This window comes from Leptodactylus fuscus, chromosome 7 (assembly GCF_031893055.1).
Source record: "Leptodactylus fuscus isolate aLepFus1 chromosome 7, aLepFus1.hap2, whole genome shotgun sequence".
Taxonomy (NCBI): Eukaryota; Metazoa; Chordata; class Amphibia; order Anura; family Leptodactylidae; genus Leptodactylus; species Leptodactylus fuscus.
In genome coordinates this window covers 97,489,076-97,514,693 of record NC_134271.1, presented here as the reverse complement: position 1 = coordinate 97,514,693, position 25,618 = coordinate 97,489,076, and the positions used below count along the sequence as shown (strand labels likewise).

General features: G+C 43.2%; 1 protein-coding gene across 1 annotated transcript; it reads right to left on the bottom strand.

The window, feature by feature from the left end:
* Positions 1–21,785: 21,785 nt before the first annotated feature.
* ARF6 (ARF GTPase 6) lies at positions 21,786–24,290 on the bottom strand. Its single transcript, XM_075282574.1, has one exon. The coding sequence runs from the start codon at positions 23,327–23,329 to the stop codon at positions 22,802–22,804; it is 528 nt and encodes a 175-aa protein (XP_075138675.1). The 5' UTR covers positions 23,330–24,290; the 3' UTR covers positions 21,786–22,801.
* Positions 24,291–25,618: the final 1,328 nt, after the last annotated feature.

Here is a 25,618-nt window from a genome sequence, read left to right as displayed (position 1 = left end):
AGGGCTCTCTATATCACTGAAAGCAATTGCAGACGCCTGCGCTAATTAGTTTGACAGGTGCGTCCAATTAAAGGCAAGACTACTTAAGAAGGCTGTCCCACATTATTAAGCAGCCTACATTTTCTGCCAAAATGGGAAAGAAAAAGGATGTGTCAAGAAGCAACAAATTGTGGAGTATTTAGGTCAAGGAATGACTACAATCAACATTGCCAAGACACTTCATCGTGATCAACGCACAATCAAGAAGTATGTAGCTGATTCACAGCATACACGTATGCGTGCTGATAAGGGATAATTGAGGACTCTTTCCAACAAACAATTATGTCAGGTTAAAAGAGCAACTGCAAAAATGCCTTGTCATAGTAGCAGACACGTTTTTGAAGCTGCTGGTGCCTCCAACGTCCCCCGAACAACAAGATGCAGGGTCCTTCAGAGGTTTGCAGCTGTGCGTAAGCCATCCTGTGACCTCCTCTATCCACTGCACACAAGCAGAAATGGCTCCAGTGGGCCAAACAATACATGAAGACTGACTTCAAAACTGTTTTGTTCACCGATGAGAGCTGTGCAACGCTCAATGGTCCAGATGGATGGAGTGGAGGATGGCTGGTTGATGGACACCCCATGCAAATACGGCTACGGTGCCAACAAGGAGGAGGTGGAGTAATGTTTTGGGCTGGAATCATGGGGAGAGAGATTGTCAGCTCCTTTAGGATCCCTGAAGGGGTAAAGATGAACGCCATAATGTATGTGGAGTTTCTCATACAGCACTTCCTGCCATGGTTCAAGAAGAAGAACCGTGCATTCTGCAGCAAGACCATTTTCATGCACGATAATGCACCGTCTCATGCTGCAAATAACACATCTGCATCTCTGGCTGCTATGGGCATAAAAGGGGACAAACTTATGGTGTGGCCCCCATGCTCCCCTGATCTCAACCCCATTGAGAACCTCTGGAGCATCAGCAAAAGGAGTATCTATGATGGCAGGAGGCAGTTCACATCTAAGCAACAGCTCTGGGAGGGTATTCAGTCCTCATGCAAAACTATTGAAGCAGAAACCATCCAAAACCTGACAAATTCAATGGACAAGAGAGTTCAGAAGCTCTTTTCGAAAAAGGGGTCCTATGTGCAAATGTAACATCACCTAGAATAAAGTTTTGACTTGAAAACTGTTTGATTTCAGTTTGTAATAACCTGCTAATGCTTAGAATTTCACAAATGACCATTTTTTTGTTCTTTATAAAAATAAAAAGGTTGAAATTAGAACATGCATTTTGAGTGCATTTTGTTTTTATTTTTATTAATTAAAATATACTGTTATCATAGGCAGTTTGTTCAAAAACATTTCAATTGTACTTCATTCAGCAAGAGCCCACAGCGTAGCACTCGCCGCATGTCACTGGACAGTGGCATCAGTCGAACATCAATACTCACAAATGGCACCCTTACAACCTCAGCTGCAGCAGCATCTCCACAACGAAGACACAGATCGGAGCACTGAATTTGCAAAATGGGCAAAACAAAAATTGGAACAGGTCCCTCAGTTTACACAGAACATTATGTTCAGTGATGAGGCAAACTTTTTTGTGAATGGTGAAGTTAACAAACAAAAGCACTGCTATTGGTGTGACACTAACTCACACTAGATAGATCCCTCCAAGACTGTTGGAACACAAAAATTGATGGTATGGTGTGGTATATGGGGTACAAAGATAGTGGGGCCATTCTTCATCAATGAAAACCTTAATGCCACTGGATATCTGATATTGCTACATAATGATGTGTTTCCCTCTTTATGCACTGAAGCTGGCACGTTCCCTGAGTTTTTCCAGGAAGATGGTGCACCACCACATTATGGGTATCAGGTCCGAGCATTCCTAAATGAAAGATTTCATGGAAAGTGGATTGGTCGTCGTGGGCAAGTTGAATGGCCACCAAGGTCTCCTGATCTGACCTCCTTAGACTTTTATCTTTGGAGTCATCTGAAGGCAATTGTCTATGCTGTGAAGCTACGAGATGTGCAGCACCTGAAACAACGGATACTGGAAACCTGTGTTAGCAACACTGCAGAAGAAATGCTATCAGTGTGTCAAGAGTGGGAGAAGAGGGTTGCATTGACAATCCAACACAATGAGCAGCACTTTGAACACATTTTATAAGTGGTCAGGAATTTGTAAATAACTCATGAAAGAATAAAGTTTTGTTAAAATCAAGCACACCATTGTTGTTCTTGTGAAATGCTCAATAACTTTGATGTGTCACATGACCCTCTTCCCAATGAAAAAACTAAAGTTGGATACAAAATGGACAAGTTCAAAATGGCCACCATGGTCACCAACCATCTTGAAAAGTTTTCCCCCTCCCATATGCTAATGTGCCACAAACAGGAAATTGATATCACCAACCATTCCAATTTTCTTTAGGTGTATCCATATAAATAGCCCACCCTGTACTATATACTATAATACTTTTGCAAAATAACCTTTTTAGACTACATTCACTTTTTTGTCACTCGGTACAACAGTCCATCTAATGAAAGACAGCAATGGATCCTGAGGCAGTGTCGGACTGGGATGACTAGGGCCCACCAGTGGAATTATTTCTAGGGGCCCACCGCCAGGACCCCTGCAGATCAGCTTTACCTAGACATCACGGCTACAAGTAATAACAATGCCATGCTGCTCACCCACCATATGATGTTCACTGCTGCACTACTTAAACCCACCACTACACCCAGTATGGCAAGTGAACAGCGTGACTTCTAAAATTATTACCATTACCTGTACCTACACTGTCCTAGAAAAGCTGATCTGCAGAGGTTCTGGCTGCTGTACCCCCAGAGATGTAATATTGATGGCCTATTCTAAAGACAGGCCATCAATATTAGAAAGGTGGATAAATCCTTTAAAGAGGTTGTCCAGGAACTGGAGCAACCCATGTGGCAAGCAGTAGGTGTAAAGTAAAAAACAAACAAACAAAAAAGCACACTCACTTGTCCCCAGCGATCTGTTGTCTGCCACCAGTGTCCATTTAGTCTCATGCTGGCTCCTTCTTACTGGGAGTCCTGCACCTCATGTGACCGCTGAGACCAATTAGGTGCAGGTTTTCCAGACGAGTTACAATGGGGTGCTGGGGACAGGCGAGTATGGTTTTTTGATTGTTAAAGTCCAATCGCAAAACTGGAGAGAACCTGGCTGCATCACTTACCTCACCCCGCTCCTGCTTGCCGCCTCTCCTCTTTCTGTTGCACCCTGGGACTTGTTAACCACACATCACGGTGATGTGATGTGTGGCCTACAGGGGGCTCCTGCGACTTAGTCATTGTTATGCTGGAACCCAAGACCAGGCACCAGCATTACAATACAGTGGGAAATTAACTTGGGGGGGGGGGGGGGGGGGGGGGGATTCTACAACTCTCAACAGATCCAGAGCATCTGGAGCTGCTGGGAGTTGTAGTTCTCAGAAGGGTCAGTGAAATTAATAGATTAGGGGGAAAGTAGGGGAAAAAGTTGTTTTTGTTTGTGTTTGCTTCTGTAGAAACCCGCTGCCACGCTCAGCGTCAAGACGTCAGTGACACTTGCAGCATCAAGCTGGATTGGTTCCAGTAGCTGCCCCTCACCAGGACCCAGGATACAGGGGGCGGGTCTAGAATAGGGGGAGGCAACCTTTTTTGTTTAGTGTGCCAATTTAAATAAAAAAAATCAAAGATGAGGTCCTCGAACTGCCGAGCAATAATTGTAAGGCTAATGACCCCTATATGATAGTCATATAGCACAAACCTCAGCATAGGGGTGCTGCCATACTGTGCTATTTACCTTGATACACCTGTAATTTCCCATTAGAAGTCAGTGGTAACCACATCCGTGCCATTTGTGTGCAGCAGGCCTAATGCTAGGCCCACGTTATGAAAACACAGCTTATTTTGCTGCGTTTTTCTGAGCCAGGAGTGGATTGAGCAGAAGGAAGAAGTCTAAGAATTTTCCTAGGTATTTCCCATTCCTTTAGTAGTCCTTCCTTTCTTGGCTTTGGCTCAAAAAAATACAGCAAGATCTTTAACAAAAACGCTGTGTTTCCACAATGTGGGGTCTCAGCCTTAGGTCTCCTGCACACAAACGGCACGGTTGTGGTTACCACTGACCCAGTGGCGTAACTAGGAATGGCGGGGCCCCGTGGCGAACTATTTGACATGGCCCCCCCCCCTCCGACTGACACCGAAGACCTCGACCGACCCCCCTCCTACGCATTCTTGCACGTTCTATTATCCCCCATAGTGGCCCCTGCACACAGTATTATGTCCCATAGTGGCCCCTGCACACAGTATTATGTCCCTTAGTGGCCCCTGCACACAGTATTATGTCCCTTAGTGGCCCCTGCACACAGTATTAATCCCCTATAATGGCCCCTGCACACAGTATTATGCCCCATAGTGGCCCCTGCACACAGTATTATCCCCCATAGTGGCCCCTGCACACAGTATTATCCCCTATAGTGGCCCCTGCACACAGTATTATGCCCCATAGTGGCCCCTGCACACAGTATTATGTCCCTTAGTGGCCCCTGCACACAGTATTATGCCCCATAGTAGCCCCTGCACACAGTATTATGTCCCTTAGTGGCCCCTGCACACAGTATTATGTCCCAAAGTGGCCCCTGCACACAGTATTATGTCCCTTAGTGGCCCCTGCACACAGTATTATGTCCCTTAGTGGCCCCTGCACACAGTATTATGTCCCTTAGTGGCCCCTGCACACAGTATTATGTCCCTTAGTGGCCCCTGCACACAGTATTATGCCCCATAGTGGCCCCTGCACACAGTATTATGTCTCTTAGTGGCCCCTGCACACAGTATTATGTCCCTTAGTGGCCCCTGCACACAGTATTATGTCCCTTAGTGGCCCCTGCACACAGTATTATGTCCATTAGTGGCCCCTGCACACAGTATTATGTCCCTTAGTGGCCCCTGCACACAGTATTATGTCCCTTAGTGGCCCCTGCACACAGTATTATCCCCTATAGTGGTCCCTGCAAACAGTATTATGCCCCATAGTGGCCCCTGCACACAGTATTATCCCCCATAGTGTCTGTCATGTGTATTACAGCTTATTAACTCCATGTGCCTCATAATAATAGCAGTTAACCCCATCATGTCCCCCATGTAAGACATATGGAGGTAATGATTATTACATTAAATAGTATTAATAGTATTACCTCCATATATCTCAAATATCAGTAACCCTAATATGGGGCACACGAGGGTTAATGTCAGGGACATGATGGGGTTAATTGCTATTAATGTGAGACACATGGAGTTACTAACACTAAATTAATAACCCCAAATGCCTTACATTAATAGGAATAGTAACCCCCCCTCCCCCCTCCATCATGTACCTGGTGAATTTTACTTTCTCTTTGCAGCACGGAGCTTCCTCTCCTCCTCCTCCTCTTCTTTGCAGGGTCTGGGCAGCAGCCTTATGCTGCACAGCGATTAGCTCTGCCTCCTGGGCTTTTCTCACTAGCAGGAGAAGAGGGACGCTGCCTCCTCTTAGTATATGCAGGTCCCGAAGTACTACTAGGAAGTACTAATAGTCCCCTAACCATCCCGATCAGCCCTTGATCATGCAGATCGGGCCCCTGCCTATGCTTTTTCTTAAATAAAACGAGCAGCAATATATAATCGGGGCCTGGGGCCCACCGGGGGATTCCCCGGTGCTCCGGCGGGCCAGTCCGACCCTGTCCTGAGGGATCCCATCAAGTATCATAGGTGTCTTTCCCATTGAGTATAATGGGTGTCTGCCAGGTGTCTGTTATTTTTTTTTACAGACATCCCTGGAAAAAGTCAAGGTTGTAGGACTTTTTCTTCTGGGATTTCTGCCAGACTCTAAAAAAGCCAGGGTTGTAGGACTTTTTTCATCTGGGATTTCTGCCAGACTCTACATCGGAGGCTCAGAAGAGAGACTGTGATACAGATGTGAACGTAGCCGTACTCTACAGATTTTTGGACAGAATACAATTTGGATTTGCAGGTTAGACTTTCTTAATAGCAAATCACTTTAAAGTTGAGGCCCCACATGGCGTAAATACAACAGAAAAAAATGCTGCGTTTTACAGTCACTGTGTAGTCCCATCCCCACACTGCAGAAAAATACATGAAGTGTGGGTATGCCGACTAAACAGCCTTGCGGGAAAAAGATGTGATGCATTGCTGCCACTGTTTTCCCTGTACTACTGTTTTTTTTTGCTGCAGGATGCTATGAGAAGCCTTGGCCTAAAGTGGTAGGCAATTTTTACCCTTTTTAAGATAATTATTTTATAGTCCCACCATGGGGAAATTTCAGCATGTTACAGCAGCAGCATGATAATACAGATACAGGATAATACACAGTAATATATTACAGAAGGAGACACATAAACTGAAAAAATACTAAGAATCCATTGCAGCTAAGGAAGAAAAAAAAAAAAAAGAAGACTTCAGCTCTCTCTCTCTTTGCTTGGTCTGATGTAGATTATGTAGCCTGACAGCGGTTGGGAGGAAGGATCTATGACAGCGCTCCTTCTCACACTTGGGGTGAAGCAGAGGGTCACTGATAGTGCTGCCAAGTGCCGTCAAAGTCTCAAACATGGGGTGGGATTTGTTCTCCCGCATGGAGGTCACCACGGACAGTGTCCTTCTGTCACCCACCACCAGTACTGGGTCTAGGGGGCTCCCCAGGACAGAGCTGGTCCTTCTGATCAGCCTGTCAAGTCTATTTCTGTCCCTGATTGATATACTGCTCCCCCAGCAGGCCAGACCGAAAAAGATGGCTGAAGCAACCACAGAGTTGAAAAAGGCCCTAAGAAGTGGTCCCTGGACTCCGAAGGCCCTCAGCCTCCTGAGCAGATAGAGTCAGCTGTGACCCTTTCTGTGCAGCGCACCCAGATGATCAGCACAGACCAGTTTATTATTGAGGAGCACATCCAGGTACTTCTAGGTCTTGACTAGCTCAGTGCATGTCCCTTAGATCTCCACCTTCTCCGCTTACTAAAGTCCACCACCATCACCTTATTCTTCCCAGCATTAATCCGGAGGTGATTCCACTGGCCCCATTCTACAAAATCCTGGTTTAAGTCTCTGTACTCCCTTTTTTTTAGTTTACTGTTTAAAGCTGTGGCCCAACGTTGCGGAAACACAGCTTTTTTCTGTTGCAGATTTTGTTGTGGTTTTTAGAGTCAAAGCCAGGACAAGATTGAGCAAAAGTTAGAAGTATAAGTGCTTTCTATATATTTTTGATTCCATATATAGCCACTCCTGGCTTTGGCTCAAAAAAACGCAACAAAATCTGCAACAAACAAAAAAAGTTGTGTTTCCGCAACAGTAGAATAATCAGCAAGGCTGAGGCCCCACATTGCAGAAACAGCTTTTATTGTTGCAGATTTTGTAGCAGCTTTTTGAGTCAAAGCAAAGAATGGCTCCAAGAAGAATGGGAGAAATATATACAATACTACTACTTCTACTTTTTGCTCAATTCACTACTGGATTTGGCTCCAAAAAAAACAGCAACAAAAAACCCTGTGTTTCCACAACGCCGGGCATTAGCCAAAAAATGGAAGAGATTTTGCAAACTTCCAGCTAGAAATACTGCAATGCTGGGCCGTTCCAAAACCTATGGAGAGTAGCAGCATGGCTTACATAATGAAAAAACAGAGGGAGATCAGCATGTATCTGAGTAAGGACCCTCTACCATCTGGTAAGTATCTGATTTCCCACTTTTTCTGATTACTGGAAATAGATGAGCTATGAGCCATCTGGTAGCATTGTGCACATTGTACACAGCTAGTTTAGGTCATTCTCACTTTTGAACAGTGGTAGTAGATCAGAAGGAAAAGAGGACAACAATTTTTTTGGACCGGAACCTGAGGCAGTCTCAGGTTCTGGTCTAAAATACATTAGCTGCGACTGGATACCGGTACGGTAGCTGCGACTGGATACCGGTGCAGTCGTGCACGCCACTCCGGATTAGGCCCAAATTAATGGGCCTAGTCGGGAGGGAGTGTCTTCAGGCGGATGTTGCGAGGCAAATCTGCCTGAAAGAATGATCATCTTGCTTCTTTTTCCGGGAGCCGGCTCCCAGGAAAAAAAGAACTGACCGGCTCCCATTGAAATCAATCGTTTCTTCCGGCTCCCAGAAAAAAGGAGAGATTCTCATTCTTCAGGCCGAGTCGCCTCATGATTCAGCCTGAAGAAACTCCCTCCTCCGGACTAGGCCCCATTCATTGGGCCTAATCCAGAGTGGAGTGCGCGGCTGGATGCTGGTGCAGTGCACCGGCTTTCAGTTGTGGCGACCTGTCTTTTGGACCGGAACCTGAAGTGGCTTCCGCTTCAGGTTCTGGTCCAAAAAACTGTGTGAACTTACCCTAATACTCTCAGTGAGGGCCAGGCACCAACAGGTTGGTCAATATGACCTTAGGTTCCTTCCTTGCCAAGGTAGTATACTTGCACCCGTCCAGGGTCAAAAGAGTTGTATTACTTTCACTATTTTATATACAAAGGGGAGGTACAACATTAGGAGGTTATTAATCCATTGCTTAACTTTCCAACAGAGAAATACAAATTCTAATGCTGGACAAAGCCAGGTGGGAAACATATGTATCAGTAAAAGGCAAAACTCCACAAGCGTCAGGAATACAAGAGATAAATTCCTGGATTATAACTTCCATGCATAAGTCTAATAAGTTCAAGGAGAAACTCCTTCACTGACGCACAGCAGTCTGGTATCAAAGCTGCTGAGCGTGGGGGTTTGCAGAAGGCCTGTACTGTACAAATACGGGAGAAAGGTTACATGGTTTAATTACACTAGATTACACCGCTCAAGAAGGAAAATCTATAGAAATTATTTGGCAGCCATTCCTTTTTTATCCTCTTAGGCACTTCCCGCATATGTGAGAAAGCAAAAAAACAACAATGGAAAGTAAAAAGGAGCACTTTGCTATCATTGTTCCATTGTCTAAAGGACAAAAATGAAAACTCAGCTCCAATGATAAAATCTGCATTAGATCGGAAGTAACCTTGTAAATACTTTGCTTTACTTATATTGCACTGAATTGGAGTTTGTCTTCTCTTACATATGACAGATTGAGTTACAGGACACCAGTGCATTGTGGGAGCTCAGGAGATAAGAAATACAGTTAGAGCCAAGTTTGACAGCAAGAGGGGACTAAACTGCGCTGAACCACCAAAATTTGACAGCTCCTATTTTAGTAAATGGTATCTATTGAGTTTTTTTTAAAATTTTAATAAAACTTCCCATGGTCAGATAGGCTGGATATGGGTAGATTTAAGACACTATGCCATTGGTTCATAAAGACCCCATGGTAGTTTAGTGTCCTAAGTAGGGCTGCAAAATGCATCACATTTTCAACATTATTTCAATACTGGGGGGGGGGGGGGGGGCAATTGGTTCAATACCATAAATTAAAGTGTTTCCAATAGTAATCTGCAAAGCTGCAAGGCCATGCAGCTTAACAGTAGGTCCTTCTCAAAAGAGAACATGGCGCATGTGCTGCCCAGTACACACCATGTCCTCAATGCCAGACACCCTTTACTATACTTTACTATAGTATTTGCTGCAACACAGGAGGAGAGAAGAGCTCTCCTCCATCCTTCTCCACTGCCACCAATGATGATCTTGACTGGGAGACCTGAGGGTTCCTTATGATGTACCTCAGCCTACGTGACTCACAATATTAGGAATCAGGACTATGCTTGAGAGCCTGTGCCAGTGTGTAAGTCATAAGTATGTTATGTTTTGTAGCCATCTAGCACTGAGAAACATTGACATTAATGCGACTCACAATGTTGCCATTATGTGAGAGAAACAATGTGGACACTTATTAATGTAAAGGATATGTTATCAATTTAAAACCTCCATGTTCCTCATATTAATAGTAACTCCTTTATGTACCTTAAATTATTCCCAAAATATTATGGTGGCGCTCTTTGAGGAATCCACTTGTGATGCCGCTTACCCAACATAACAAAAAGTTTTCAATAAGTCACAAGAAGGTGGAATCTGGTGCCTGACACATATTGCCTCTTTAAGCCACTCGCACAAGGCCACAATATGTGTGTTTGCCACAGCATTGCAGCTTGGCACTCACTGTTTACACCCGACCCAACTATGCCCCTTTTTTATGGCATCTGTCATCATGATTCTAGGGATGTAAAGTCTGCAATGCTGACGTTTAATTGACCATTGTACATACAGGTAGGGGGGGTCTGCATTTGGTACAGTGAATTCCAGCTGGTCAGTTGCACTTTTCTGATACAGACAATAAGCAATAAATCTATTTAATTAAGGTGTTTAATGCCTAATTATAGACAGGGCTCTCACATTTCCATCCTTGGAAGGAGACACCCAGGTCATATGTGTCTCTAGGGAGAAGACTTACAGCATTGCTACATTAGAATAATGTATAGGTTGTTTATTCAGCTTCATAAACCTGTCACTGAACAGCGCGCGCCACAGACTCCCTGTGCTATATAAAAAGCAGAGTAACAGCTGACCAGCTCCACAGACAATGGTGACTACTTTTGACACTGCAGTTGTCTGATGGCCGTTGACCTGCTGTTGGAGACTGAGTGTGACCTGGCGGCCTGTATCACCAGATGACCCATTCACTAAATCATTTTACAGTTTCTACACATGTAGACCATAGCACAACCCTTTAAAGTGGTCTATTGTGAAGTGCCTGAAATAAAATCTGGACCATTATGGGTATTAAACATTGCACTTAATAGTAGAGAACTTCCCGCAGTGCAGGCTGAAATCACATGGTGAGAATATGTCTGTATTAAATACATTAAAGCCACAAATTCTGTCCTGAATGTGGGTTTAAGGAACCAAGCATACAGCAACGTAGATACTGCTAGCTCGTATCATTACAGCAACATCTGGGATTGTATTTGTAGATGTGATAGGTTTTGTATAATACAGATACATTATGACCATGTGAATCCAGCCTTATACAATCAGTTCCTTCCAAGTTTGGGTGATAAGAGAGAGATATAAACTGTATTAAACACAACAGCAAATGACATTCATATAATAATGTGGACTTCTGGTTTTGCATATCTTCATTTCTGTAAGCAGAATGACATATGAGTGTCGACACCCTATGGGAGGAAGTGTTCCTAAACAAAGCACAAACCTATTGTGCTATAAATAAATACAATTCTTCAACGCTGTGCATTGATTCCTTGTTGTTGCTCTTCGGGATTATACTATGTTAATGGAGGTGCTGTCCATATATGTGTAATGACCAATTTTAGTTCATTTAATACAAACAGTTTCAAAAATTCAACTTCCGTCACGTGGTTTGCTAGGTTAGAAAATACGGGCCATAGTTAGTCAAAATTCCTTGTGACTTGCATGATTAGCTGCAGTCATTCGCCATATTCCATGAGCCCCATGGAGTTGGCCAGTTTGGTCTCTTAGTGGTGGGCCCATTCATTAGATTTTGTGTGGAGCTGGCTTTACAGTAGTATATTCCACTTTTTAAGGGGCAATGGTCTTCAGGCAAACTATCCTAAAGCAATAGTATTATATCCAAATATAAAAATGATTTAATAAAACAAGCGTGTGTACAATGTCAAGGTTCAGAGATACAACCGCTGTCCCTAAAACGTAGATCAATATTAACTTTAAAGTTAATGGGTAACCAGTCACATTCCTCTAAATCTGCTGAAGTTACAGTGACTAGTCCTGTACGCACGCCCTTTGTACGCTGTAGTTTAATAAAGGTGTGCTAAGAAGTTGCACTGAGTCATGTCCTTGTCCTGTAATCTGTGCTCTGCTTCCCAGAGAGCTGGGGGTTAGCACACCACAGGGCATGTCGAGGTGTGTTCCACTGAATGGTGTTATTATATTCACAGTCTCGATTGTTTGGCTCCAGTTCTTTTGTAGTACACACCCATCGTAACTCACGACTGCTTGTCAATGCTGCAGGCAGGTACGGCCTGGCCGACTGACAATACTTTCACAATCATTTCATCAGTAAGAAAATAAATAAGATGAAGTAACATAACTCGTCTTCCACCCTTAATTTGTAGTATGTCAACACGACCGCCATATCCTTTCAACAGTGATACAGGTGGTATTTTGTACCTATATCTACGTCTGCCATCTGATGTATTTATAAGCAGTCTGCTGTGACCTGGGGAATTAAAAGGGGAACTCCAGTTCAGTAAAGTCCAGTTAAAGATAGCTCTTGTCTAGGGAGCATGTTAGGTTACATAGAGTAAGGAAATCTGCAGTGCAGTATTTTGGGCTACAAGGCCCTTCCCTTCATATTTTTTATCATCTTAATGAGAAGTTTAGTTCTTAAATTCTCACCCAGCAGATTACAGAAGAACATGTGGGTGTACAGTGAGCAAACAGAACTTATGCAAGCAGCAATGTCTCACCCTATACAGCAGGGGTAGGGAACGTACGGCTCTCCAGCTGTTGCAAAACTACAACTTCCAGCATGCATACTGGCTCTGCTGTTCTGGGAACTCCCATGGAAGTGAATGGAGCATGCTGGGAGTTGTAGTTTCACAGCAGCTGGAGAGCCAAAGGTTCCCTACCCCTGCTATACAGGCTATAGATAGCTTCAATACATATGCCAAGAGTATTTCCGAACATGTGCACTGAACATACACACTGCACACCTAACATTACAGGCTTTACATGTGGAAGAAATGGGATTTTTGGTTAGGGAGAAGAGCCATGAGAACCATACCCTAATTGGACATATGGATTGTCTTCAACCTTAAGGCTAAGGGCCCACAGGCCGTATCCGTAGCACTAAAGCGCTGCGGGAAGAACCGCTGCGTGAACGCATTGTGGTTCTTTCCGCAGCGCTTTTAAGAGAAAGTTCACAGTTTTCCTCTGCGGACTTTCTCTTAACATTATATCTACGGGAAAGCCGCCAGCGTTTTAGTAGATATAATTGACATGCTGCAATTTGCAAAGCCGTAACGGCTTAAATTGAGCATTGTATCAGATTTATTTTAAGGTCATTGACCAGAGTTGTGACATTGAGTTTGCAAGCATCTCAATACTCCTCCCTATGAGCAGTTCAGCCAGCAGCAAAACATCACAGCTACACGTGACCTCTTTGCCACTTGTGCCATACTGACCTCCGTGGGAGTGATATAGTACTTGTTTAGATGTACGGAGGAGACTGGACAGACAGTGAAAAAAACAGACCTTGTAGGAGGGAATTTGCACACATGGAAAAATAGAGAGGGGAGGGATACACAGAGTGAGAGCAGGCAGATGAATCATGGGAAATGAAGTATGTCCAAAGATTCACAACATGTAAAAGAACAGTGATACAAGTAAAATAAAACAAAAGGAAGGGTGCACAATGAAACAGTGAGTATATATAGCACTGCTGTGGATGTATTTGTTGTTAAATTTTGGAAACGGGAAGAGAGGCCATTCCAGACGAAGATCAAGGCGGCGCTAGATATATTTTTCTCGCAGCATTGGGGACTGCCCCCAGTGCTGCGAAAGAAGTCATTTGCATACTGACGAAAACCAGGATTTCTAATGAACGGCGGCCCGGAGAGGACATCTAAAGGTAGGAGAAGAATAGCCTTTCTTAAGGCTATTCCCACGTGGCAGGGAGAAAAAAAAAAAAAAAAAAAAAAGCTAAAAGAAAATGGCCAAAAAGAGTCTCGAGATTTTATAGCCTATACGTAGTCTACAGACTCTTCGAAAAAAAATAAAAATTCACACAAGCATAGTGAAACCTACAACTTCACGCTAGCACTGTCATGAATAAGATGCATCGCTCAGGCCTGTTTACTGGATGTTATATGTCTCCCTAGAGATCATTTTCCTCCCTTTTAAAGGTAATGTTTACTTACTAAGCTGGATAACAGAATGCTGGCATTTCATTATAGGAAGTCACTGCATTCTTCTGAGAGGCCTATGTTAGTGAAATACTGCATTCTTTAAATAGGGACGAGACCTGAGTTAGAAGTGTTTAGCAGAGAAGCCATTTCCCTGCTACTGGTTGCGAGTTATTCCAAGAGACCTAGAATAATCATAAAGTCTTACGCACTTGCCTTTATCTGCACTCACAGTTATTCATAGATAAGAAAAATTATTGCACTGTTCAACCTGAGCTTCTAGGCAGTGGTCCAGAGTATCCTAAAGACTAAAACTTGCACAGGCACTGCTGTAACAGAAAGAGAATAGCAAAGTTTATGCAATATTATAGAGCCATGTTTTTAGGTCAGTAATATAACACCAATTCCGTAACAAGAGCCCATATTGTACCTTTTTCCTCAGATTTATATAGATATACAAAACTATGGTGGCTTACAGAGGCACCATATGGCCCTACTGGACACCTATAGGTCCAATATTCAGACCCTCACAGACTCTGTGGGTCATTGTACAGGGTCAGCACTTCGCCGTGTACATGAACTCTATCCGTCCATAATACCAATGCAGAAACGTTTGCCTGTCCTATTTAGTAATAGGGCTTACACACATTTGGTGTGCTTGCCACAGAATCAACCTCCATTTAGATCAGTCTTTCTCAAAGTAGGCGATAACGCCCCCTTGTGGGCGCTGGAGGCCTATAGGGGGGCAGTAAAGGGCACAGAGAAGATTGGGGGGCGTTGAAGCGGTTTAGGGGGGCGATGGCTAATTTAAAGGGGTGGTATCATAACAATGATTCTATCTATACTGCTTGTTAATGTGAATGTAAGACTTTTCCTAAATACATTGCTTCAGCAAAACTGCATTGTTTGTCCACTATCTTACTTTAATCACTTCATTATGGACACTAGCACCTGGCCCCCTGCTCATTGCTGAGGGAGCCACATGACGTAGCTCCCTGCTGTGTGGGGGTAGAGAAGGGGCGGGGGCTGAGTGTACGGAGCCAGCCTGTGTCTGCACCACACATACACATCACATACACATCACCTAGCTCCCTGCTGTGAGATGGGGGGGTGGAATAAGTGCTGCTTTCTTATATAAAGCAGTCTAAATCCTACTAGGCTAAAGGACCTGGTCTCTCTGTTCACTAGGATAAAGCTTTATTATATAGAGCAGGCTGCTAGTGGGCAGAGGAGCCAGGTCCTTTAGGAAACTCCATACAAGGTAAATCCAAGTCTACAGGACCTTTTGATGACATCACAGGCCCTTCAGTCATCCCATAGGATCACGCTATGTGGTGGGTGGAGCTACACGTTAATTTGGGGGCGTGGCTAATTGACACGAGCAAACAGGAAGAAAGAAGATTTTTACATTTTAAAATTGGAAATACCGGACTGGGTGTTGGATCCTTTTTCAAATATCAACACAACAGGATCACCCCAGCTGGAAGAAGAACTCATAGAACTGATAACGAACGAGGAAATAAAAATAAAATTCAAAAATGGATACCAAGAATTTTGGCTACAAAAGCCAATCCCGCAATTGTACCCTGGATTGTGGTCCATCGTTCAACGATTTTTGATAGCATTCCCATCATCGTATTTGTGTGAACGTGGATTTAGTGCTGTGGCAACGTTGCTAACTAAAAAGAGAAATCGGTTGCAGATTACCGAACGCGGTGACTTACGGCTGTTTTTGAGTAAATTCGAGCCTGATATTAACAAACTTGTTAAAAATCATCAAATTCATCCTTCACATTAGATTAGTTTTAAAATTAAAATTGAAATGTTTGTTTTAATAACATGAATAAAAGTTTTCCTAATATTACAAAATGGTGTTTTACATTACCCTCATCAGAAAGTCTTATTTTCACATGACACACAATTTAATTATTAACATAATGACTGCGATTGTGATTCTTAAGATGTAGTAAAGTAAAAAAATTTGGGGGGGGGGGGGGGCGCTAGAAAATAATTCATTCTCGAAGTGGGCGGTAGACAAAATAAGTTTGAGAACCTCTGATTTAGATGAATGGAAGAGATTTAATTCACAATTATTTCTGCACTAACTCTAAGAGTGCATTCACACTGAGTATACGCTGAACTAATTCTGAACGTAAAACACATTCAGAATCAGAGCGTACAAAGCAGATCCCATTCATTTCAATGGGAGCCGGCATACGTGCACTCCCCATTGAAATGAATGGGCTGCTTTTTTTTCCCTATTGGTTTCAATGTGATACACGCATATCTCTTTAAAGAATACTGGCTGTCTGAGGCAGCCAAGCAAAGACTAGGTTTACAGCATGTGCTATGGGGTCTGCCATGACACCCAAGTCAGGGATTCAGGACAGTAACAAAGTACGCAGAGTTAGAGTGCCAGTGGCTGACTGATAGCAGAATACCTGGTCTTAAGTTTGCTCTGGCACTCATAGGACTCTAGGATAGCATGCTCAGAGCAGGAGAGAGGGGGGAAATACCATATATATGAAACAGTTCAATGTATACAGCTGGTTTTACTAACTTACTCATAGTGGTTATACAATAGTCAGTGTGTGTGATATTGTATTCATATGTACAGCTTGATGAAATCACCAAGTTCACCTTATGTGAAAGGACAGATAATTATAACTCATTTACTTGATAAGAATCTGTGATTGTAGTCTCCTCTCCAGCACTATACTTCCCCTGTTCAGTCATTCCCCTTCTGCACTGCTGACTGCACAGCGGACATTACACACTCATCCCAGTGATTCATTCATCGCTTCCAAGCTTTGACGTGTGCCTAACAAGACTTGTTTTACAGGCAGGGTCAGGATTTGTTTGCTATTGGAAACCAAAGGGAGAGACAACATGAGTGCAGAAATTTCAGTGTGAGGGGAAGAAAAAAAAAAAAAAAAAAAAAAAAAAAAAAAAAGGAAAAGTACTGGAGTCATTGCTGGCTATTGAATATTAGAAATCAGAAACCTACATTTAGTCATTTACAGCCATGAAAGATGGAGGGGTTTACTAAAGGAAACACAAGTGTGACATGGTATATTAAGTGCCTGACTATATAGATAATGTATTATATACATGATAGCAGATATACAGGAAGGTAGTGTGTGGATGATGGCGTTCACCTCCACTCTTAAAGGAGCCTCCGATGTAACAAGGCAATTAGGAATTACTGTGGCTGGTAAAAGAGGAGAGAAAAATGTATTGTCTGCACATATGGAAATAGCCATAGTGGCAACTCTAAACTTCCTGCTGCTAGGCATCTTTTGGGTACAGATCCAATGGTTACTTCATTCTTTAGGGCACACACACCATACTATAAGATTACTTTAAAAAAAAAATAAATTACAAACCTAACCATTTAGGAGAGCTATGAGTGGGTTGCCAATAAGAAGTACCATGGCCAACTAGTGAAAGGGAATAGTCTCTGAAGTATTCCACAAAGTAAAGTGAAAAATGTGGGATATAATAAATGTGGTACAGTTATAGAATACAGAACACCACACAATGCTATCAAGATTACCAAACTACTACATGAGCTATGGGAGATGTACCCCCCACCCCCATGCTAAACGCACAGCAATATAATGATCATATACGAGGCCTCTGAAGGCATGAGAACACTTCCATTGTGACAGACTTCATTCAGTCAGAAACTAAACTAAATACTTTTGCAACAGATACTTCCCCTATTTTAGTCACATCTGATATCTCCGTACCTTTATGGTAGTGGGCCTTAACCCATTCTTGTCTTAAAAATGTAAGCATGACGTAATTTGAAGGAAAAAAAAAAAAAATTTACATTAAGTATTTTAACTAATCATGTAAGCATAAATACTCCCTCCCCCCAGTCTTTCTATATTACTGGAGTAAGCACATATAGTTCTGCCTTCTTGTCTGTAAAATAACACGTGCATAAATAGTGATGCCCCCAACAAGTCCAAATCTTTGCATAGTCACTGCTGATTCTGGCAGTCAGAATTTTTTCTCTAGTCTTCACCATTTCTGAGCAATCAGCACTGTTCTTTTCAAGAGCTGACAAGGGACGTGGATTGAGCCCTGCCATGGACTGGAGCTCTGAGTCATGTCCCCCTGCCTGACAACACCCTTTTGACATTGCAGAGCTTAAAAAGCACATTAGGCACCAAAACTAACTGCACTTGTTGCTCACTAATAGTGAGAACTAGAGAGAATGTGCTGGGATCAGTGGAGCGACACCTATGACCAGATGCTAAGGTGCTCTTCAATGATGCAAGGTCTCTCTGAAAATGAAGCTAGGCACTCCTGCCTCCTCATCTTACTGAAAATGATATACTCTAGTATATGCCGAATTTTTCAGCACAGTTTTTGTGCTGAAAAAGCCCCCTCGGCTTATACTCGAGTCAAGCAAAAAAAAAAAAAAAAAAAAAAAAAAAAAATTGGGGGGGGGGGAGGGGGGCTCTATGACCAGCCACAATAGTAATGTATAGAATCTCCCATAAAATAGTGTGTGTGGGGGGGAAGCTTTAAAAAAAATAAAGTAAATAAAAGTTCTAAATCCCTCCTTTCCCTAGAATACATATAAAAGTAGAAAATGACTGTGAAACACATACACATTAGGTATCCCTGTGTCTGACAGTGCTCAGTCTACTGAATATAGGGGATCTGCAGTGCTCCTGTTCTGTCAGAAAGGGGTTAATAGGAGCACTGCAGATTCCCTATATTCAGCCAGGCTGAATTCCAAGTGGGGGAAAAACTCAGCCCTCAAGCTCAGGGAAGGGGCAGACAGACAACCAAAACACACCCTCCCCTTCCCTAGCAACTACTGCACCCAAAAACTCCGACCATTATAATTCTTGAAATTTTCCAGTAGCTGCTGCATTTTCCCCCTTAGGCTTATATTCAAGTCAATAAGTTTTCCAATTTTTGTGTGGTAAAATTAGGGGCATCGGCTTATATTTGGGTCAACTTATTCTCGAGTATATACGGTAGTTATGTAGCATCACCCCATATGCTGTATGTACTGACAGTTCCGTTTCCCCCTAATGAAGTAGGTATACAAAGTACTACTTCCCCGTACTTACAAAGATACAGATAGTACTGCTTTCTTCTATTTCTCAAAATGATGCAGGTATAAATAGTACAGCCTCCTTGCCTTCTGAAACCAATACAGGCACAATTAATGCCGTTGCTTAATGATCTTATTTTGAAGGCAGTCAGTAAATTCTTTACGGCTCCAGTTCCATAGCACTGTTCATTATACTAACAGATGCAATAGTTACATTAGGCTCTGTTCGAATGGCTGTGACATTTTCACAGGCGAATCTGCATCCACGAGGCAGCCATTTTCAAGGACCCCTCATCAATGTGTAAATTAAGCAAAAACAGACCATCAAAATAACAGTTGTCATGTGAATAGCAACACTGACGTAGATTTTAAAAGTGGTGGCTGTTAAAAAACAATGGCAGTCACACAATCATTTATAACTTTCATGTGAATACAGCCTTATCACTCTTTCGAAACAGACTTTTATCTGCTGTTCAAAGGATAGAAGATGAAACATTCCTACATGGCCCACTGTAGTCAATTTTATTTGACCGCTATCTCAGATGTCCTATGAAAGAGAAAGGAGCACCAGTCAAGTATGTGAACCATTGGTTAAATCACATATGGCACTAGAGAATCCTTGAGAACCCCCATTCTCCTGATCGCTGGAATTCTTAGCAGTCATAGGCCCAGTAAAGACAGACAAAGATAGTAAAGCGCTGCAGGAAGAACCGCTGTGTGAACGCATTGCGGTTCTTTCCGCAGAGTTTTTAAGAGAAAGTTCAGAGTTTTCCTCAGCGGACTTTCTCCTAACATATCTACAGGCAAGGCGCCGGCATTTTCATAGATATAATTGACATGCTGCGATTTGCAAAGCCGCAACAGCTTTGCAAATCGCAGTGCGTCCACGCTGTGATCTTTTTCGCAAAGTGGGGATGGGATTCACATGAATCCCATCCACTTTGCCTGCACTGTACAATGTCGCGATTTTTCCTGCAGCGGAGGCAAATCATGGCGTTTCCGGTCCGTGACGCCCCGGACTAAAGTGGTCATTTCATGTCCTCAGACATATGTTGTATTATATACCGCTAGAAAGACGACTGAAGTCAGTGCACTATCGGCTTTCCCGTTATGTGTCCCTGGTGAAGAGCTATCGGTGAGGTTACTGTAGCCCTTTAGTGTCAGAAGGGGGTTATCATTTGATTGCAATACATACAATATTATACTGGGATCAATCTGGAGTAGCAGAAGCAAGAAGTCTGAAGACATCTTCCAGCTAAGTTTGCTGGTTGTTCTGCCAGATGAGCGCCAACACAAACATCTAACTAAACTATCCATTCAATCCCTAGTGATTCAAACTAACATTGCAGCTGCTCTTGCACTCCTTGCTTTTTTTTTTTTTTAAACTGCTAGGTTGTAGATAAAAGGCCACTAGTACAAATAATGAGGAAATAAATTATTTAACCAGCAGAACAATCCTACTCAACTTCTTACTCCATAGAGCTGTATATGTGAGGCTGAATACAGAGACTGATATAATGAAAATAAGCAGGTTCAAGATAAGGAGCAGAACAGCTTAATAAGTGGATCAGTAAACAGGTCTCCTTAGGACATTTTACACAAAAAAAAAGCAGAGTCTGTAGTGTAGGCAGTGAGCGCACCTCATCTTATTAGTCATCTTGATCAGCAGGAAACTACAGAGGCAGCTCTGAAACTGACATTAGGAGGGTGTGACAGCTCAACCCTAACAGCAGCATACAGCATCAGAAGACAGGAGAGGTAGAAGTATGACAGATCTGAAGCACGTGATAAACTGCAGAAAGGAAGAAGAAAAAAAAAAACCTTCACCCTTCTCTATACTGCAGGAGTCAATATATCACGTGAGACTGCAATAACTTATTTTCAATTGCTTTAACATACAAAGAACTTGGGCTTTTACCCTCGCCAAGTCCTAGTACAACACAAAATGCACACTATCTGATGACGTGATAAGAGACAAATTTTAACTTTGCAGCAAGAAACTCATTACATGTACTGTGCCTTGTTATACAAGACTGACATTTGGAGAAAGGTTGTCAGCCCAGTACCCCCCCCCCCCCCCAAAAAAAAAAAAAACCCAACAAACCCTAAAATGCCCTACAATCGTTCATCTAAAACACTTATTCCTTACCATTAGCAATGCAATTTCTTGACATATGGCTGAGATGATAGAGCAGCCAGCCCATTGATTTGAATGGATACTGTATACTGATACATTTCTCTTGTGGAGATGCTTCAGGTATATGAAACACCTTTCCCAAAAATAACCGATTTCCGTGGGTCCCAGAAGGAAGGCAATCTGGTCACCTGTAACAAACTTACTGTCAAAGGACCCTTTCTAACAAGTAATGGTTTATCAGAGCCGAAAACCCCTTTAACATCCTATGGCTTTCTTCACTGAGACTTGTAACAGAGTTCAAGGAAAATCTGTAGTATTACTTTGACACTTACCTTTCTCATGCCACACACGAGTCAGAAAGATACTTTATTTAATAAGTAAATGGTTCTATGATTAGTGACCTAGTAGTGTAGTAGAGTCCACACTGAGACATGGAGCAATTGCATAGCACATAACATTGAGGTAAACGGAACCTGCGATAAATTAATAGGCCAGAGGAGCCAAGATTGCATCCAGTGAGTAAAAGAACACAATTAAGACTATCATCTTCCCTTTTTCTGCATTATTTCTCAAGAGGTATGCTCACTTGCCAACATACAGGAAGTGTCAACTTTCAGGACTTCCAAGACACCTGCGCTGTTCACACCATACATGAAAGAAAGCTGAAAAGAAGCGTACTGTACACTATGAGGGTAGAGAAATAATATGTGTATTTATTAATAAATGCATATAGATTCAGACGCTTTGGAGTAAAGTACCTTATAACACAGAAATCAGGCAGGAGGCTGATTATCAAGCGTCCGAGAAAGCTTTGCAATTTGCATTGAATTACAAACTTGTGCTTTGCATAATTGGAAAGTATTGCTACATGTGAATGGACCTCTATATACAAAACCCAGATATTTCTTCTTATGAAGTAGATAACAGGTACAGGAGACACTGGACGCTGATACTTGTCAATGCCACAGTCTTCCTGTTATTTCTGGCTAAAAATCAATTAGGAGAAACTTTTTTTTTTTTTTCTGCATTCAGCTTACTCATGCATGCGTCGTGACACTCATCACCGACATCTGAATGTCATCACCATAGATGGAACGCTAAATATTTATTTTGCACCAATAATCAGCAACGGATTTGAAGGTCTAATAATCATGTAAGCATTAAATATAGAAGTATTATATATATATTAAAAAAACCAAAAAACGAAAAACACAATTTAGAAGTAATTTGTTAAATGCTAGCTAGCAGAACCCTTATTAAAAAGTCTTGATATAAAAGACAAGACTGCCATGTGATTTTTAGAGAATATTCTTTAACGTTTACTAGTGGAAAGAGACCTAGCGACATACCCTGTATGAATGCAGAAACTACAACAAAAACAGGGAAAGAAAAAAAGGAAGCAGAGAAGTTAGCGTTTAACCCTCAAACCCTTAACTTTGGGCACAGCAGAGAAGGAATCTCCCACATCCTGCATCTCGATTCTTAAGTCATGTTTAATTCTGTATCTGGAAAATTTCTGAGGTCAGAAACCTAAAGCAGAGCAAGAAAGAAAAATAAAGTATATATTTATATATAACATATTCCAGCCCATTCTCTGTAATTTAACGTGACGATCGGTAAGATCAGCATAATCCTGGGACATTACTTTCTACCAATATACTCTTCGGAGAAGTAATATCATAAAACCGCAATGGATCTTCTAATTGTCATTAGGACTTGTAGTTGGAAGTTAACCACGTGAGTCCTTCGTAGAGACCGTCCCCACTAGTAGCACAGGATGGCTGCACATACCAATTTCTATCCCTGATCCGGGTCAGGCCAAGTTTCTCCTGAATCTCGTGCGGTTTCATGGCATCCGGAAGATCTTGCTTATTGGCAAATATTAGGATGATGGCGTCCCTCATTTCCCTGTCATTAATAATACGATGAAGTTCCTGTCTAGCCTCATCAATACGGTCCCGGTCAGCGCAGTCCACCACAAAGATGAGCCCTTGGGTCCCGGTGTAATAGTGCCGCCATAGAGGTCGAATCTTGTCTTGGCCCCCTACATCCCAAACATTGAATTTGACATTCTTATAAGTTACAGTCTCCACATTGAACCCCACGGTCGGGATGGTAGTGACAGACTGGCCCAGCTTCAGTTTGTACAGGATGGTGGTTTTACCAGCTGCGTCCAGTCCCAGCATCAGGATCCGCATTTCTTTGTTGCCAAAAATCTTGGAAAGAACCTTGCCCATGCTGGAGCATTAAATATGACTTAATGGAAATAAGAAATTGGGCGTATCCAATACTGGTACAAGATCCTTGGATTGTCAAATGTCCTCTGGAAACGTTGTATCCAAGCAAAACTTTGCTTTAGAAAACTGCAAAGTGCTAGGTTTGCTTTTGGTTAAGTATGAGGTCAAATGACTAAATTCCGCAGCTCAAAGTGTCCATTGTGACAGGCAGGTATACCAGGGTGCCAGCAGATTACCCTGGAGTGACTATGGGTTAGGTCAGCTATGGAGGACTCTGTAGCAGATGGTGGCCACTGACAGCTCACTGATCTTAAATGGAATAAACTGGTCTTTTTTAGGAAATTCTTTAAGTTCCTATATGCTGTCCAAGAAGCTGGTGATGCCCCTTGTATAAGGTGTTCGGTGCCCACTCTGTGGGTCACTATGTGGCAAGTTGTTGGGTTAGCTCCAGGTGAGGTTCCTGTCACAGGCTGATGTAGAGTGACTGCCCTGGGTGAGGTTCTCGGCTCCACAGGGTGTAGGGTGAGGCACTGCACACATACACGGTGCTCCTGACCAGGTGCCGGCTACTCAGAGCTTCAGTGCGACCCCTGTGTGAGGTGCTCCCTGCTGGACACTGCTAGTTACCCCTCTGTCAGATGGGGCACTCCGGGAAAGTCAGGACACCCCTTAATGCCGCCTCAGTCCCAAGTTCTTCTACTCTCCCCAGACCGGACAGTCTGTTAGGTGGGCGCTGAGGTAATGCCGCGACTTCGGAAAGCCTGGGAGACAGTTACCATGAGAAGGTGCCCGGGACAAGCAGGCCGGTCCCCAGTGCGCTCACTCCGGCCGGATATCGCCAGTCACTAGCTTCCGGTGCTGGACTGAGAGGGAGGACTGAGGTGCTGGTGGAAGGAGGGGCCTCAATCCCGGCGCCGCCACTGATAAGGAGGGGCCGCTTCCGAGTCACTAGAATGAGCCGGTGCCGGCTCCGCCCACTGGCGCCTGCGTAGTGGGTTGGTAGGGCTACATACGACGCATGCGTAGTCCTCGAGGCGACACGCCCAGGCTTCAAAGGGGAATGTCACGTGATGATGGCACGTCTACGGCGGGACGGACGTGGGGATTCAAAATAACGCGCGTTTATGACGTCACTTGAGTTTTGGGCGGTAACTGTAGTAACCTCAGACTTGATTCGACCTGTGGCAGTGAAAGCAACGTGTGTTATGTTACCTAGCTCAGTAATAAATCCAGAGGGCAAACCTAAGAATGTACATCTAGCTGAGATAGGCTAGAGATGAATATGAGTCATGAAGTAGTGAGGAATAGGGCAGATAACAGAGGGTTAAAAGAAATGGCGTGCTGCACTTATGGCAGAACACAGCACATGCACAGTACTCGTGTATTCAAGGGCTTGGGCAGGATTTCTTTTAGTTATGGTCTAGGCTTAGCATAAGCCATATATATCTGATCTGTGGGGTCCAGCAGCGGATCCTGCACAGATCAGCCGTGGAGTGTAACGTGAGCTCAGCTAACTGGTTGGCCAGGACAGAGCAATCACTCCTGTCACTGGGTCATGTGCATGTACAAAAACCATCTCTAGAAATGGTTAAAGATATGATTCATTTATTAATATTGTGCAACATGTTTCATATATTTGTTGCCAATACCAATGTATAGACCAGGTATTACTGCACATTATTATTTATTTATTATGCTTACCTGTATAGCGCCATCATATTCCGCAGCGCTTTACAGACATTGACAGTCACTGTCCCATATAGGGCTCACAATCTACAGTCCCTATCAGTATATCTTTGGCGTGTGGGAGGAAACCCACACAAACACAGGGAGAACATACAAACTCCTTGTAGATGTCGTCCTTGGTGGGATTTAAACCCAGGACTCCAGCGCTGCAAGGCTAACCACTGAGCCACCGTACTGCACATAAAGGGATGTTCACACTACCGTCGCTGTCAACCTAAGGGTTTCTGTCCTAAACCCTGGTGAAACTGGACAGGGGACAGCGTGCCCGTGGTCAATTTTAACACCCATTCATGTGAAGGGGTTTTTAGAGGTAACCGCCGGTGTCCATATGCAGCCTCTCCGCCTGGAAACCTTTTTTTTTTTTTTTTTTTGCATGGACACAAAGACGTACATGCAGACTTTGTGTCCATGCAAAAAAATGGCTTCCAGGGGGAGAGGCTGCATATGGACACCGGTGGTTACCTCTAAAAAAAACCCCCTTCAAATGAATGGTTTTTAAAGCTGACCACGGGCACGCTGTCCCCTGTCCAGTTTCACCAGGGT